Source organism: Ornithorhynchus anatinus, chromosome 10 (assembly GCF_004115215.2).
Source record: "Ornithorhynchus anatinus isolate Pmale09 chromosome 10, mOrnAna1.pri.v4, whole genome shotgun sequence".
Classification (NCBI taxonomy): Eukaryota; Metazoa; Chordata; class Mammalia; order Monotremata; family Ornithorhynchidae; genus Ornithorhynchus; species Ornithorhynchus anatinus.
The window spans coordinates 14,807,334-14,824,484 of record NC_041737.1 but is presented as its reverse complement, the minus strand read 5'-3'; the positions used below and the strand labels follow the sequence as shown (position 1 = coordinate 14,824,484).

The 17,151-nt window shown below is 42.6% G+C and overlaps 1 protein-coding gene across 2 annotated transcripts in view; it reads right to left on the bottom strand.

The window, feature by feature from the left end:
• Nucleotides 1–17,151, bottom strand: part of ITGBL1 (integrin subunit beta like 1) — a 165,670-nt gene that overhangs the window by 8,117 nt on the left and 140,402 nt on the right. For both annotated transcript variants that reach the window (XM_001513577.4, XM_039913220.1), the window contains 2 exons: nucleotides 11,657–11,773; nucleotides 8,363–8,509 (listed from right to left, as the gene is read on the bottom strand). In XM_001513577.4, coding sequence (XP_001513627.2) covers nucleotides 8,363–8,509; nucleotides 11,657–11,773 — 264 coding nt within the window. The remainder of the gene's footprint in view (nucleotides 1–8,362; nucleotides 8,510–11,656; nucleotides 11,774–17,151) is intronic.

The following is a 17,151-nucleotide window of genomic DNA, read 5'->3' as shown; positions in this document are numbered from 1 at the left end:
TCAATGGTATGTATTGAGTGTTTATATGTGCAGAGCACTCTCCTAATGGCTTGGGAGAGTACAGTACAACAGATTGGGCAGACACTTTCCCTGCCTACAGTGAGTTTACAGTCTAGAGGGGGAGACAGACATTAATATCAATAAATTACAAATAATAATAATGTTGGTATTTGTTAAGCGCTTACTATGTGCAGAGCACTGTTCTAAGCACTGGAGTGGATACAGGGTAATAGGTTGTCCCACGTGAGGCTCACAGTTAATCCCCATTTTACAGTTGAGGTCACTGAGGCACAGAGAAGTAAAGTGACCTGCCCACAGTCACCCAGCTGCCAAGTGGCAGAGCTGAGATTCGAACCCATGACCTCTGACTCCCAAGCCCTCACTCTTTCCACTGAACCACGTTGCTTCTCACAGCCACGCTGCTTCTCACACAGTACAGTGCTTTGTACGCAGTAAGCGCTCAAAATACACATATAAATCAATTAGTCAGTAGCATTTGTTGAGCACTTACTGTGTGCAGAGCACTGTATTAAATAAACACTTGGGAGAGTGCAGTGCAAGAGAAGCAGCGTGGCTCAGTAGAAGCGGCCGGGCTTGGGAGTCAAAGGTTATGGGTTCGAATCTCAGCTCTGCCACTTGGCAGCTGGGTGACTGTGGGCAAGTCACTTCACTTCTCTGTGCCTCAGTGACCTCAACTGTAAAATGGGGATTAACTGTGAGCCTCACGTGGGACAACCTGATTACCCTGTATCTACCCCACTTCTCAGAACAGTGCTTTGCACATAGTGAGTGCTTAACAAATACCAACATTATTATTATTATTACAAGTTGCCTGCCACCAACAAGTTTACAGTCTACAGAGGGAAACCGATATTAATATAATTATGGATATATAAATAAGTGCTGGGAGGCCTAGGGGGTGGTGAATAAAGACTTACTATGTGTAAGTTAAGTTAAGCATGTGGTAGATAGAGGATAATTGGATCGGCTTCAGTCCCTGTCCACCAGGGGACTCACAGGAAAGAGAACAGACATTTTATCCCTGTTTTAGAGATAAGAAACCCAAAGCACAGTAGTTAAATAACTTGCCCGAGGTCGCACAGTAGGAAAATGGCAAAGTCAATTCTGTGTTCCGTCCACCTAATAACTCCTACAAAGAGATCAAAAGAGATCAAAATGAGGAACGCTGTTTTTGTTTAAACTAATATAAGGAAAAACCCCCGATGAAAGAACTCTTTCAGAGTGCAACATTTCAATGTTTTTGCACCTTGAGAGCAGAAACTGTATCTGTTGCTCTTATTGGATGCTGTGAGTTGAGTGCTCTGTTCTGCATGTAAGCGCTCAACTGGATGTGAGTAAATCTGTGAGTGAAGTGAAGGGATGAATAAGACAGGACCACTCAGTAACGGGAGCCCTCTGAAAAGTGAGGCGGCAACCGTTCTTTGGGTTTGATTATTCTTCCATCTGTTATGTTCCAAATTGCAATGCAAATTGATTTCTTATTTAATATGAAAGATGGTATTTGTTAAGCACTTCCTATGTGTAGAGCACTGTTCTAAGCGCTGGGGTAATCAGGTTGTCCCACATGAGGCTCACAGTCTTCATCCCCATTTTCCAGATGAGGTCACTGAGGCCCAGAGAGGTGAAGTGACTTGCCCACAGTCACCCAACTGCCAAGTGGCGGAGTTGGAATTCGAACCAATGACCTCTGACTCCCAAGCCCGGGCTCCTTCCACTGAGCTACACTGCTTCTCCATTCGCACATTAACTTTAAACTTTAAATATGGAAAGGTTCCTTTCAGGCATTTCTGATAAAACCTGGCTCAAATAATCACTTTTTGTTTGAAAAATGCTGACAGTCTGAGCAACTGAATGGATTGGAAATCCAATTTTTTCGTGCGGAATTGGCAATGCCTCACACTATCAGTCCGGGAATATCGGCTAGGCTAGTCGTTACCTTTATGTGGCTGGCTCATTTACGTCTGGCGGTTTCAAGTGTTTTATGAGTGCCAGTGAGGCAGCCCAAAAGTTCGGCACCGATCGTATCTCTCATACCTGTGTTCCCAGTTTGGGAGGCTGACCGAGGGATAAAACTGGTGCAACTGCTCCTCATACCTCAGGTGTTTATTGGCCTTGTATTTATTGAGTGCTTACTATGTGCAGAGCATCATACTAAGCGCTTAGGAGAGTACAACACTACAGAATTAGTAGACATGCTCCCTGCCCAAAATGAGTTTACGGTTTAGAGGGAGAGACAGACATTAAACCCAGAAAGAAATTCAAAGATAATAATAATGTTGGTATCTGTTAAGCGCTTACCCTGTGCAGAGCACTGTTCTAAGTGCTGGGGTAGATACAGGGTGATCAGGTTGTCCCACGTGAGGCTCACAGTCTTAATCCCCGTTTTACAGATGAGGGAACGGAGGCACAGAGAAGCGAAGTGACTTCCATTAAATAGTATTTATTGAGCGTTTACTATGTGCAGAGCACTGTGCTAAGCACTTGGACTGTACAATTCGGCAACAGATAGAGACCATCCCTGCCCCGTGAGGGGCTTACAGTCTATTTGGGGGAGACAGATGGACAAAAACAATAGCAGTAAATAGAATCAAGGGGATGTACACCTCATTAACAAAATAAATAGTGTGATAAAAATATATACAAATGAGCAGATGAGCACAATGCTGGGGCGGGGGAGGGAGAGGGGGAGGAGCAGAGGGAAAGGGGGGAAAGCAAGCATGACCTAGTGGAAAAAATATGGTCTGGGAAGCCAGAGGACCTGGGTTCTAATTCCGGTTGCACCCCTTGTCTGTTGTGTGACCTAGGGTAAGTCACTTCACTTCTCTAGGCCTCACTTGCCTCACCTGTAAAATGGGAAGTCAACAGCTATTCTCCCTCTAACTTAGACTGCAAGACCTCCTGAGACCTGATCATATTGTCTCTACTCCAGAGTTTAGTACAGTGCCTGACACATAGTAAATGCTCAACAAATGCTACAATTATCATTATTACTATCATTATTAATGTTGGAGTTCTGAGTTGTATTTTCAATGTTAGAAAAGTAGTGTCGAGTTGCTTTTTTATGCATAGTTTGTGTTTTTCCTTTCTCCCTCATTGACTTACCCTTGCATTACAACAAAATCCTTCTTTTCTGTTACTAAAATCCAAAACGTTTCCTGATTTTTACACCTGTTGTGTAATCTGTTTTGTAACGGGCATATTTTTCCTCTCCTTGGCTGATGTAGCAGGAGAGAATATCCTTTATTTCACTTAATTGTCTTAGGGCAGAATCTAAAGGTCCTAAAGCTACCAGCTGCATCTGTTGCCAAATTTGAGGCCTGATAAATAATTTGGAAAATCAGATGTTTTTGTGGATTTTGAAAAGGTATTTATATTCAGCTCCAAAACAATTCAAACAATATTAATCATTCTGTTAGGGATATGACTTCATATGTATATTAGTACATGTCATAATCATATTGTTACTTGCATCATACTGAGACAGGAAAAAAATCTATCATGGAAATAGATGAGCAGAACTTTCATTTCAAGTTAATACTTGGCAGCCTCAATCCTTCATTAGAGGAATATGAGACTATTTCATTAGCTCTTTAATCAATTTAACTTGGAAGGCCTTTAATTTGCTAGTTACTTCAACCATGGTTCAATTCAGGTCATAGCGGTACTGTTTCATGAGCATCGAGATTGCAATGGATCTTCATTTGATATTATATGAAATATTTTGATAATATATGCATCAGCACCATCATCAACATGTATAACTAGCCAAGTACCCCGGGGATGAAATGATCTGTATAAAATACATCCATCATGAACTTGATACTCCTGCAAGTTAGGATCGAGGCACAATAATGCCCTGATCCTAGGAAGCAGTGTGGCCTAGTGGAAAAACACAGGCCTGGGAGTCAGAGGTCGTGGGTTCTAATCTGGATCTGCCACGTGCCTGCTGTGTGACCTTGGGCAAATCACTTAACTTCTCTGTGCCTCAGTTACCTCATCCATAAAACGGGGATTAAGACTGTGAGCCCCGTGTGGGAGCAAAACTGCGTCCAACCTGATTATTTTGTATCTACCCCAGCGCTTAGAATAGTGCCTGGCACATTAAGTGCTTAACAAATACCGTAATTATCACTGCCACAAAGGCAGACTTAGTTGCCGACTTTGAAATCTCAGTACGGATCTAAGTGAGAGGCATCCGTCCACGAATTAGGTCTTGTGTTCACTAAGGTTTGAAAAAGAATGATTGGTGACTTCATTAGAGTGGGCTCTTATTTTGCTAGAAATGGACGATGTGCTGAAATATTCTTTTTCCTCCAAAGAGTTCCACTTGCTTTCCCTTTGAACTCAGTAATGCAATTTGCTCTGTTTCGAGCACGGTAGATGTCCGACACCGAGGGAGATTGGGTTTCCAACCGCTGAACTGGATTCGTTTAATACCTTTAATTATACCCTTCAGCTGGCTGCTCTATCTAAGGGCCGCATGCCCCGTGCATCAGAAGAAGAAATTGTGTCTTCTTTAGAGGGTCACATAAGGCTATCCAGACCTCCTCATGCCTCTTTCTTTCAATTCCCAACTCTCAGGAATCAACCACGTGATCTCGCCGATCTTCTTACATTCCTAAAGGACAGGTCCAAGGACAGATATCACCTCATATGGGGCACCTCAGACATGAGGAGTGACTGAAAAGTAATCACCATATGTCTAAACCACTGCCTCACCAATATCTTGAAGATTTACTGGTCGTGACATGTGATGGAGTGGGAATGATCCCAACCAGAGCCTGAGAAAGCTTTGTCAGAAAGATGGACCCAGGGTAGCCGACTGGAAATCAATCGATCAATCGATTGCATTTATTGAGCATTTACTGCAGAGCACTGTACTAAGCACATCGGGTTACCTCAACAACAACTCATCCTTAGTTCACTGATATGGGGAGGATGTTGAAGTAGTCCGGGACAGCCTCAGTCACTGAGTTCTCGGGTAGCACGTGGACATTCGAAGTGCTAGATCGAATCATTTCGATTCTTTAAAAATACTCAGAGATTTCAAATTCACTTCACATTTGCCGGCCCGGTGGAAGTGCTAGAATTTGTGACATCGGAGCTGGCACCTTGCATTTTTGTAATAATCCCTGGGGTGTGAATGGTCCTCTAAACTGTATTTGTTTTAAGGTTTTTCTTCACTACAAATCTGGAAGGAAATAAATATCATTTCTCTACTGTCTCCTGAGGTGACAGCTCTGTTTAGCCTTTGAATAACAAAAAGTCTTGCAGTTTTTGAAAGTTTGAGTAAAAGGATGCTGCTAAATTACCAACTTAGTACCAATGATAAAAAATGTTTCCCACTGGAAAGAGCATGGGCCAGGAGTCAGAGGACCTGGGTTCTAATCCTGCTGTGCCACGTGATCTTGAAAAGTCAGTTCACTTCTCAGTGTCTCAGTTGCCTCGTCTATAAAATGGGGATTAAAGACTATGAGCTCCATGTGGGACAAGGACAGGGTCTAATTTGATTAGTTTAGTACAGTACCTGGCACATAGTAAGCACTTAACAAATACCTCTCTATATAGATGTAGATGTAAATACATCTATATATACATATATATATAAAACTACCTCAGCCTTCTCAAGGAATAACTCTCGTACATATCCCATGTCAAAAAGACGAATGAGGAACCTTTCAAGTGGTACTTTTCACTGAAAACCTTACCAAATTGTGGATTTTTATAAATCAATCAGTACTACTTATTGATTTCCTACTCTGTGCAGACCACAGTATTAAAAACCTGAGCAAACATGATCCTTGCCTTAAAGGAGCTTCAAATCCAGCAAGTGATATAGACACTAAAATAATTTACAGATGGGCATATGATATAAATTAGTGCTTAAGTAATAGGGTATGTAAGTAATATATACAGATGAGAGCTACAGGAGGATGTAAGTATACAAGCTAAGTGGCCACAGTTTTGAAATAATAATAATAATAATGTTGGTACTTGTTAAGCACTTACTATGTGCCAAGCACTGTTCTAAGCACTGGGGTAGACACAGGGTAATCAGGTTGTCCCACGTGAGGCTCACAGTCTTAATCCCCATTTGACAGATGAGGTCATTGAGGCACAGAGAAGTTAAGTGACTTGCTCACAGTCACACAGCTGACAAGTGGCAGAGCTGGAATTTGAACCCATGGCCTCTGACTCCCAAGCCCGTGCTCTTTCCACTGAGCCACGCAGCTGGAAGAGATATAACCTGTGAAGATTAGATCCTAATCAGGGAAGGTTTTCTGGATGAGGTGTGATTTCAGAAGGGTTCAGAGGTGGGGAGAGCAGTGTTCTGCTGGATATGAAGGGGGAGAGAGTTGCAGAAAGAGGAAAGGGTGTGAGCAGTGGTCGGTAGTGGGAGAGATGAAAATGGCGCAGTGAGTCAGAGAAGCAGCGTGGCTCAGTGGAAAGAGCCCAGGCTTGGTAGTCAGAGGTCATGGGTTCGATTCCCAGCTTTGCCCCTTGGCAGCCGTGTGACTGTGGGCAAGTCACTTCACTTCTCTGGGCCTCAGTTCCCTCATCTGGAAAATGGGGATTAACTGTGAGCCTCACATGGGACAACTGATTACCCTGTATCTCACCCAGCGCTTAGAACAGTGCTCTGTATATAGTAAGTGCTTAAATACCAACATTATTATTATAACTGGAGTGGAAGGAAGACTGCAAGTGGTGGTGTATTGGGAGCTAAAGTGGATAAATAGGAGGGAGAAATCTAACCGGGTGATTAGAAGCTAGGCAGTTTATGAAAATAGACAACTCAGTCTGATCATTTGGAACATTTTTCCTCTTGCCATCTCACCAGATCCTTAAGGCTCTATGTAGGGCACCACTCCTTCTGATTTTCAGAAGCAGGAAAGGTAATGAATTCTAGTTCCCTGCCCTGATCCTCTACAGTGCCGGACTTACAAACAGCAGACCATCCTATCATTTAATGTCCTGTGGTAAAAGGACCTTATTAGTTCAATTGGGGATCCTCTCTGCGAAAGCCATCAATCCCTGTAGTAGGGGCTTGAGAGAATACCATACAATAGAGTTGGTAGACGTGATCCTTGTCCTCCAGGAGCTTACAATGAATGGAGAGTAGCAGGACATAGAGCAGAAGGCCCACCTGAAGACCTGCCATGACTGGCTCTTCTGGTGAGAGGAAGAAGAAGTTGATTGTTGTGTTCCACCATCCCTACGTGTTCCTTCCAATAATTCCTAATTCCTCTAGACCCTAAACTCTCTATGGTCAGGGAATGTGCCTACCACCTCTGTTGTATTGTACTCTCCCAAGTGCTCAAAAAACTTGACTGATTGATTGAACGCACCTCCCCTTCATATCCTACAGATGGTCACTCTCCCCACCTTCAAAGCCTTATTCAATCAATTAATCAATCATATTTATTGAGCATTTACTATGTGCAGAGCACTGTACTAAGCACTTGCGAGAGCACAATACTACAGAATTAGCAGGCAAAAATATTCTGCCCTCAATGAGCTTACAGTCTAGCACATCTCCAAGAGGCCATCCCTAAATCCTCATTTTCTCTTCTCCCACTCCCTTCTGTGATACCCTTGCACTTAGATTTGAATCCTTCGTTCACCCCTCCCTCAGACCCATAGCACCTTTGCACTTATCCATAATGTATTTATATTTTATAAATATATATTGTATTTATATTAATGTCTCCACCTCTAGGTTGTAAGTTTGTTGTGGGCAAGGAAACCACTCTGTTATATTGTACTCTCCCAAGGAACAGTAAGTGCTCAATAAATATGATTTGATTGCTCAGTACAGTACTCATAACGCAGTAAGCGCTCAATAAATGCCACTGATTGATTACCGGATTTCTTTCCAGTTTTCATGTCAAACAAGTTCAAGCAATCTTTAATATGCCACCACTTCAGACCGATCAATTCTACCTCCTTTCTTTACTCTGAGACCAAGAGAAGACAAGTTTGGCCCACAGGAAATTCATTCAAACTTCTTCAGGTAAAGCAAACCAAAAAGGGAACCGGAAGAAGAGGGTGAGAACACAAAATTTCCCTTCAACATGCTGCCTGATTACTTTTAGAACCACCAATTGATTTTTTTGTAGGACTGATGTAATTTTTTTAAGCCTTTGTACATGTGGACAAGTGCTAATTTGCATGGTTGCATTTGATGCTTTTCTCTCATTCGTAGTTTCTTTATCGCAGAAACCACAGCGTTTCGACATTTCCCACATTTCAAGGACAATTGCTACAACCTGCAGTATACTGAGGCATTTGCAAAACAGGTGCTGATTTAGTCACAGGTTTACATTACTAGAGGACTTACCCTTTCCTGAACACAAGATGCCATCTGCTGATTCACACAAACTCTTATTTTCTTCTTCTGTCAGGTTGCACTTTCTTGAATTTTGGCAGAGTTTTCCAAACCACCCTCTCTCGCAAACGCATCGACCACAGGAACAAGTGCCATGCCCTGTGAAACGAGGAAAAGGCATGAAATTAAGTGGAAACTTGAGAGCTTTGAGGAGAGCAAATAGACTATTGCATCATGTGACCACAGAGATCACTTCTCTAACCACTAGTCACCACTGCGCAAGATGAAATCTGGTTTAATGCGCCCCTTTAATGGGTGGTATGGGAAGAGGAGTGGACCCTGAAACGACTGATCAATCAATTGTGTTTATTGAGCACTTACTATATGAAGAGCACTGTACTAAGCACTTGGGAGAGTACAATGTAACAACATAACAGTCACATTCTCTGGCCACAAGTGGCTTACAGTCTAGAGGGGAAGGCAGATATTGCTAGAAATAAATGAATTATGGATATGTACATAAGTGCTGTGAGGATGAGAGGGCAGATTAAAAAAAGGGAACAAGTAAGGGTGACACAGGAGGTAGTAGAAGAGAAGGAAAAGAAGGCTCAGTCAGGGAAGGCCTCTTGGAGGAGATGGGCTTTGAAGTGGGGGAGAGTAATGGTCTTTCAGATATGAAGAGGGAGGGTGTGCCAGGCCAGAGGCAGGAGGTGGGGGAGAGGTTGGTGGCAAGATAGAGGAGATCGAAGTATCAAGTAGGCGAGCGAGGTGTGTGGTTGGGGATGTAGTAGGAGGTAGCAAGGTGAGGAAGGAGGGGACAAGATGACCAGGTGCTATGAGGCCAATGGTAAGGAGTTCTTGTTTGATGCGGAGGTGGATGGATGGCAGTCACTTGAAGATGCATCCATTCATTCAGTCATATTTATGGAGTGCTTACTGTGTGCAAAGCACTGTACTAGTGGGACAGTAACAATAAACAGACACATTCCCTCCCTGCGACGGGCTCACGGAGTGGGTGAAATGGAACGTTTTTGGAGGAAAGCAATTCAGGTAGAAGAGTGAAGGATGGACTGGTGTGGAGAGAGACAGGAGGCAGGGAGGTCAGCAAGGAGGTTACTACAAGTAATTAAGGTGGGATAGGAATTCCTCAACAACTTACTGGTAACCAAATATTCGCTCATTTGTGTTTAATCAGGGGGATGTCTTAGAGCCATTCTTTATTACAGAACCACAAGTCAGGCCAATTTGAAAAGATAGAGAGATGTTTCAGTTACTTATAAGTATTGATCGCTCTTGATTTTGGCTCTCTAAGCCCCTGAAAAGCACCCAGGACTAGGGACCTCCAATACTTTTTGGCAAATGGGCCTGTTCAGCATGTAGCCAGGCAGACATTCACACTTCTTTCTGGAGAAACATCTCTGATCTCTTCTTCCCTTACTGAGCACAGAACTTGGTCCCCGTTGCCCCGTTGCTTCGGGAAGGATAGGGGAAATGTGTTGCCCTGTCAGAAGGCAGTCCCTCTCCTTCTCCCACTCCAACTGAGTCTCCTACATAGGCAGCCTTCCCTCTTTTTAAACTCTCTTTTCCTTTTCTTCAACTCTCGCGCCGCTCTGACTTGCTCTCTTTAAGTCTTCCCTCCTCCCAGCCCCACAGCACTTATGTACATATCTATAATCTATTCATTTATATTAAAGCTGGGAGTCCCATGTGGTACATGGACTGTGTCCAATCTGATTCTCTTTTATCCACCCCAGCTTGCCAAATACAAGCATTTAACAAGTACCATGAAAAAAAAGAGGCATCTTGGAGGAGGTGTGATTGTAGGATAGTTCTGAAGGTAGGGAAGTGGTAGTCTGTCACATATAAAGGGGGACACGAAGTCCCAGGTAATGCCCAGTGGAGGTTTGGACCTTATTGAGGCTAGTTTGATCTTGCTCTGAGTCCTATCACCCTCCTTTTCTCCCTACCTAATAATGATGATTATTTTTTATGCCCTTACTTAGACTGTAGGACTCGACTCTGTAAGCTTGTCGTGGGCAGGGAATGTGTATGCTAAATCTGTGGTACCGTACTTTCCCAAGTGCTTAGGACAGTCTTCTTTACATTGTAAGTGCTCAACAAATGCAATTGATTGATTGATCAATTGATCGATTGATTGCTGTGTGCCAAAGCAATATGTTAACAGCTGGGGTAATCACAAGATAATTCAGATCAGACACAGTCACTGTCCCAAATGGGGCTCACGATCTAATGGGGAGGGGGAGCAATCATTTTATCCCCATTTTACCGATGAAGACACTGAGGAACAGAGAAGCTAATGACTTTTTCAAAGTCACACAGCAGGCAAGTGGCAGAGCAAAGATTAGAACAGGAATCTAACAGTCTCACGTATTTTCTGAAAGCCACTCTGCCCCCGTAAGGCAGGGTAAGGCAGGTAGGGCTCTGGGTGTGTGTTTCATTTGGGAGGTGACAGAGACACAGAAGAGATAAAAGAACTCATCCAATCAGAATTAGTGATTAAATGAGGTCAAAAGGCCTAGTTTTGCCTTCCAGACCTGTCCCTCCCTATTCACAGAGCCTGGACTGGGCCTGTTGGAATGCATTTTACAAAGGTTAAGGGCAGTTACACAATTCAAACAGAGTGGCCAGGCCATAGGATGTATCAAAAGGATTCAAAGAAAACATAAACCAAATGATGGAAATCACTCTGGATTCCACGTTAAGTCCTGTTGCAGGACGGAAAGCATCCGGTCTGCTTCATTCTACAATAATGAACAGTTGGCTCCTCAGTAGAAAGTGACTCATTCTAAACATTCATAGACAAGGTAATAGGGTCTTTATCATTTATTATCTCATTCATCACAGCCTTTCCAAGCAGTTACGTGGGCATCTGGTCCGGATACCACACCATTAATCCATCACCGCTGGTCAGAGAACGCTAATGGCAAATAACAAATTAGTATTCAAATCATTCTGGCTGCCTTTCGCACATCTCACTTTCACAGACACCCCCCCGAATCTCCAAGTTCTGTGGTCTCTCTTCTCAGTATCCACAGCCTGGGTCTCCCCATGTGCATGCTAACATTCAGTACTTGTTCAGAGTTGTTTCTCACATTCTGCACTGAACAAAAACCATGAAAAAAGCAATCGGTGATTGCTGTTTAAAATATTTGGTTTATACAGTACTTGGAATTTTTACATTGTGATGATCACTGCCTCAGTGCTTGTGAGCTGACTGAGCTCCAGGACGTTGAGCATGGGATGAAAGGAGATGTGTTAAATAGGAGGATTGAGGCAAATGCGTACCTCCACAGACAGTGCCGTCCAGATCCTCACACCGCCGATTATCACATTCACACGTTTTGCCGTATACTCTGCTATCTCCTGGTGGGAAACATGTACATTGACCACATTCGCATTTCCCTGAAGAAAACAAGGAGAACCAAGAATGAGCTTCTCGTAAAATATAGCTTTTAGAAAAAGCATGGAAGCATCCATTTTCACCATTGATTCAGTGAGTAATATTGCCTCCCTACATCAGTCACTCAGTGGTATTTATTTAGTGCTTACTGTGCGTTGAGCACGGCACGAAGTCTTTGGGAAGGTACAGTACAATAGCACTGGTAGATGTGATCCCTGCCCGCAGGGAATTGAATTCCAAATAACTCTGAAGCAAACATGTCAGGAAAAAATAAAATAATATTGCTGATTTCAGGAGACATTTACCTTGATTCTTCCTCTCTTTGTCTTCCAGCCACATAGAAAGAGAATTCAGTTACAGCAAACTCTTCCTCTTCCCATTTCATTAGTTATGAAAGAGGAACTCCCCAATTTACTCTCATAATTGGTCCAAGAAAATACAGCATTAAACAAGAGTGCTAAAAGAAATTTAGCTTTCCACAGGCCACAATGTTGAACAGAACAACATAAATGTATTTCAAAACAGTGATAAAAACACAATAGATAGTTACCGGATCAAATAATACCATGAGTATGTTCCAAAAACAAAATATTTTGAGTTTGATATCTCTTATGCTTACGTGTGTAAATATTTTCAAAGAGGTGTCTTTTACATCCCATTTAGCAGAAAAGTATCTTGAGATGCCAAATTAAAGATCTATTGCTAATCTAATGCTAAATGAAGGACTATTGCAATGAATTTTTAATTGATCTTTTCAATCGAAAGTACTTCAAATGTTCTTCAACGGCGTGAAAGGAGGGAAGTGTCTGAACCGGGGAAAATATGGCACATGCCGTATAACCAGAGCCCTGTTGAGAAATCTGAGGGTGGCCTAAAAAAATCTCAGCATTAAAATATAATACTATACTGAAAGAGTGCCAAGAGCATTTTCTTTCCCTAGTGTGGGGGAAAGGGAGGCCTCCCTGTATCAAATCAAACATATTTATTGAGCGCTTACTCTGTACCGAGAGCTGTACTAACTGCTTGGGAGAGTGCAGTAGTTTGTAGACATGATCTTCACCTTTAAGGAGTTTACAATCTAATTAGGGAAACGGACACTAAAATAAGTTGCAGGTAGGTAGAAGCTACCGACTTTAAAGATATGTGCTATCCAGAAGTATCCAAGTATTTAATGGATGAGTTCCCTAGTGTGTAAGTGATGTGGAAGGTAAAAGGAATATGATAATCATAATAATGATAATTGTGGTATTGGTTAAGTGCTTACTATGTGCCAGGCACTGTACTAAACGTTGGGGTGGATACAAGCAAATTGGGTTGGACACAGGCCCTGTCCCATATAGGGCTCACATTCTTAATCTCCATTTTACAGATGAGGTCACTGAGGCACAGAGAAATTAGGTGAAGTGCCCAAGGTCACACAGCAGACAGGTGGCAGAGCCGGATTAGAGCTCAGGCCTAAACTCTATCCACCAGGCCATGCTGTTTCTCCATGACAGTTTATGAGCTCTGTAATAGTGACCAGAAAATGCCATCTTTATTCCAAAATCTGATGTTTAATAAGCTAGGAATGTATCCCTCATGTGAAATCATGAAATCATGTAAATGTTAGGGGAAATCAGGATTTGGGGCTCGGATCTTGATTGTGGAGGAAATTAGTAATACTAATTGTAGTATTAAGTAGAGTCAGCTGTTGTGGTTTAGTGGAAAGAGCCTGGGTTTGGGAGTCATAGGTGATGGGTTCTAACCCCGCCCCCGCCACTTGTCTGCTGTGTGACCTTGGGCAAGTCACTTAACTTCTCTGTGCCTCAGTTATCTGATCTGTAAAAGGGGGATTAAATGTGTGAGCCCCACGAGGGACAACCTGATTACCCTGTATCCACCCCAGAGCTTAAAACAGTGCGTGGCACATAGTAATTGCTTAACGAATACTGTAATTATATTATTATTATTATTACCTTCTTGGTGCAGTGTGCTGTACTAGACAGGAAGTATGCAAACTATTGCTTTGATTCTTTGAGGCAGCATGAAAATAATGTATATAATGTAAAGAATACTCCATCATCTGAAAGACTGGACCTCCACAGCTTTTGTACATCAGTTATTCACTATCAAAATTATGTCACCACTGAAATTACCACTGTCTACTTTGGGGCTGACCCAAAAGCGTTTTATAGGTCACCTTGTTGCTGTTTCTAAAGCCTGGTTAAAGGAATTCTGAATTGGAGAAGTATAAATAGACAGATCGTCTTAGCTTTTGCTCCCTGTTTCCAACTCGTGAAGAGTGTGGGTGACAGAAAAATAAAAACCAAAGTCAGGAAGAGCTTCTGTGGGTGAAGAAATCCAGGTTGAATAAAAAAAGGCTGAACCACTAAGGGAATTCTTCAGATGGAAAATTCCCGGGGAAATGAAGTTTTTCGGAACTATTCTTCCCCTGGAAAACAAGTAAGGACTTTTTGTTTTGTGTTCAAAGAACATATCAATTACGGTCCAGAAAGTTTGGGAATTTTGATAAATGTTCATGGCTTTCAGCTTTTCTGCAGTGGAAAGTTGAGGTAATTATCCGGATAATTCAGACCAAGATAATTAATCTTCTTGAAATAAGGACTGTACCTTGAGCTGGATTGTAATATTGGATTCCCTCTCTTGGGAGCATCTTCTTTTCACCTCCCTCTCTCCCTCCCATCCTGATGACAAAATGGTTTCATTTCTTGCCTCCTCCCCTGGAGCAGATTAGGGAGAGCACAAAGAGTGGAACGGCCTGAGTTATTTCATCGGGGTCAGGGAAGTACTTGGGGAGGGTACACAAAAGGTGTACATTTTGCTAATCGATGTCTTGCTAACCTATGACTCCTGCAGCTAACAACTTTTATTGTTGGGGTTCATTCCAATTAAAACAACATTTTATGTTCTGCCCTTTTGTCCCCTCTTCTGTTTTGTTGGCGCAACAGGAGCTTATGGGTAGCAAAACCTGCCTGTTGAGTGCTTTCCACAACCTGACTGGTGGGAAACATCTCAGCTGCTAGCTCCCACTCTCTTTTGTTTGGTCTTTCCACAGCAACTGTGGAAGGTGTGGTGAGTGGCGGGAAGCAACGGTGAGGAGGAGAGTCTGGAAGCAACTGGGAGGGTTTCTGAACTGAATCCAACTCCCAATGGAGCCACCTAAACCGGGGAAGGTGGGTGTTTTGCTCCCCTTAGAAGTCTGGCAGACAATTAAACCTGGGAAATCTGATAATAAATGACATACAACTGGGAAGGAGAACAGAAAATACAAATCTCCATCAAACTCCGCAGATTATTTTTTTCTTCGGGGAACAGTGTAGGCAAGAGGTAAGCAGGGAAGGCAAGCAGAAAGTAAACTGTAAAAAAATGAGAGGAAGCAGAAAATCTTTCTTCTACTTAGATTCATTCAATCGTATTTATTGAGCACTTACTATGTGCAGAGCACTATACTACAAGCTAGAGAGAATATATTACAACAAAAAACAGGCACGTTCCCTCTATTTCCCTATGAATCTTCACAAAAAATCTAGGGAGGACCCTTATCCGCCCTGCTTCCACACACACACCCCAACACACGCACACCCATTCTTCATTAGCGATGCCCAAATCGGCTTTAGTATGCTTGAGAAAGGAAATAATTCCTTTGACGTGCCACCTCAAAAATGGTCAATTTTTCAGGAATTCACCAAACAGGAGGATCATCGTCCATTAAATCAAATTCATTTACATTTAGTCATATTTATTAGTCACTGACTGTGTGCAGAGTACTGGACTACGCACTTAGGAGAGAACAGTATAACAATAGACGGACACATTCCCTGCCAACAGTGAGCTTACAGTCAAAGTGGCTTCACAGTACCTTTGCAGAGCCCTACCTACATCCTACTGCTGTCACCAGGATTCCCAAGCTTTCAGTGTTGCCAGGCCTGAAAATCTCCACTAACTGAGGCGGATATGCGTTGCAGGCTTGAATTGCCTGAACTTCCTCCTCTTTAACAATGATAATAATAATAATAATGTTGGTATTTGTTAAGCGCTTTCTATGTGCCAAGCACTGTTCTAAGCACCGGGGTAGATAGGAGGTCATCAGCTTGTCCCACGTAGGGCTCACAGTCTTCATCCCCATTTTACAGATGAGGTACCTGAGGCCCAGAGAAGTGAAGTGATTTGCCCAAGGTCACACAGCTGAGAAGTGGGGGGGGGGGGCGGGATTAGAACCCGTGACCTCTGACTCCCAAACCCGGGCTCCTGCCACTAAGCCACATAGCTTCCCATCCGCTTCATTTGCACTAATCTTGGCCTTCGAATTAAATTGTAAAATACTAATGTTCATCATTTTCTTGACAAACAATCATGATAATGGTAAGGCCAGAGGATTGTGGTTTGAGCAATTATTTGGAAAATCTTGAAGGAATCTAACAGGATTATTTTATACTCTGAGTGATCTGGATTGGTTGTTTTCACAGTCCCATATAACTATACTATTGTTTAAGCCTCCTTCGTATTTACTAAATAGATCTGCTAAATTAAGCGTAAACAGCAGGAAACAAATCCTTTTTCAAGAGCATGCCTTTTGTCAGTGTGAGAACGAGTATTACCCAAGGAAACCTTGCAAGTCACTGCTGAGGAATGTTCTAGTAAAGTCTTCTAATTGGTTATCAAGAGACCAACTCTACCAAGGTCCCTAATAATAATAATAATAATAATAATACTTGTGGTGCTTGTTAAGCACTTAATGTGTGCCAAGCATTGTACTAAAGGCTGGGGTGGTTATAAAGTAATCAGGTTGGACCTAGTCCTGCCCCACATGGGGCTCACAGTCTAAGGAAGCTAGGGAAGCAGCATGGGTCAGTGGAAAGAGCCCGGGTTTGAGAGTCAGAAGTCATGGGTTCGAATTTCAGCTCTGCCACTTGGCAGCTGTGTGACTGTGGGCAAATCACTTATCTTCTCCGTGCCTCAGTTACCTCATCTGTAAAATGGGGATTAAGACTGTGAGCCTCACGTGGGACAACCTGATTCCCCTGTATCTATCTCAGTGCTTAGAACAGTGCTCTACAAGGGCTTAACAAATACCAACATTATTATTATTATTATTATTAAGGAGGGGAGGACAAGTATTGAATCCCCATTTTGCAGATGAGGGAACTGAGACAGAGAGACATCAAATGATTTGCCTAAGGTCACACAGTAGACAAGTGGCAGAGCCAAGATTAAAATCCTGGTCCTCTGATTTCAGGCCCATGTGTTTTACAAAGGCCATTCCCTAGGCTGCTTAATCTCTAGAACTGCCATTAGGTAATCAGAAATCCCATCTCTCCCTTAATAGTAACATTATTAGTAAGAATAGTATTTGTTGATTTTATAGTATGTACAGACACTG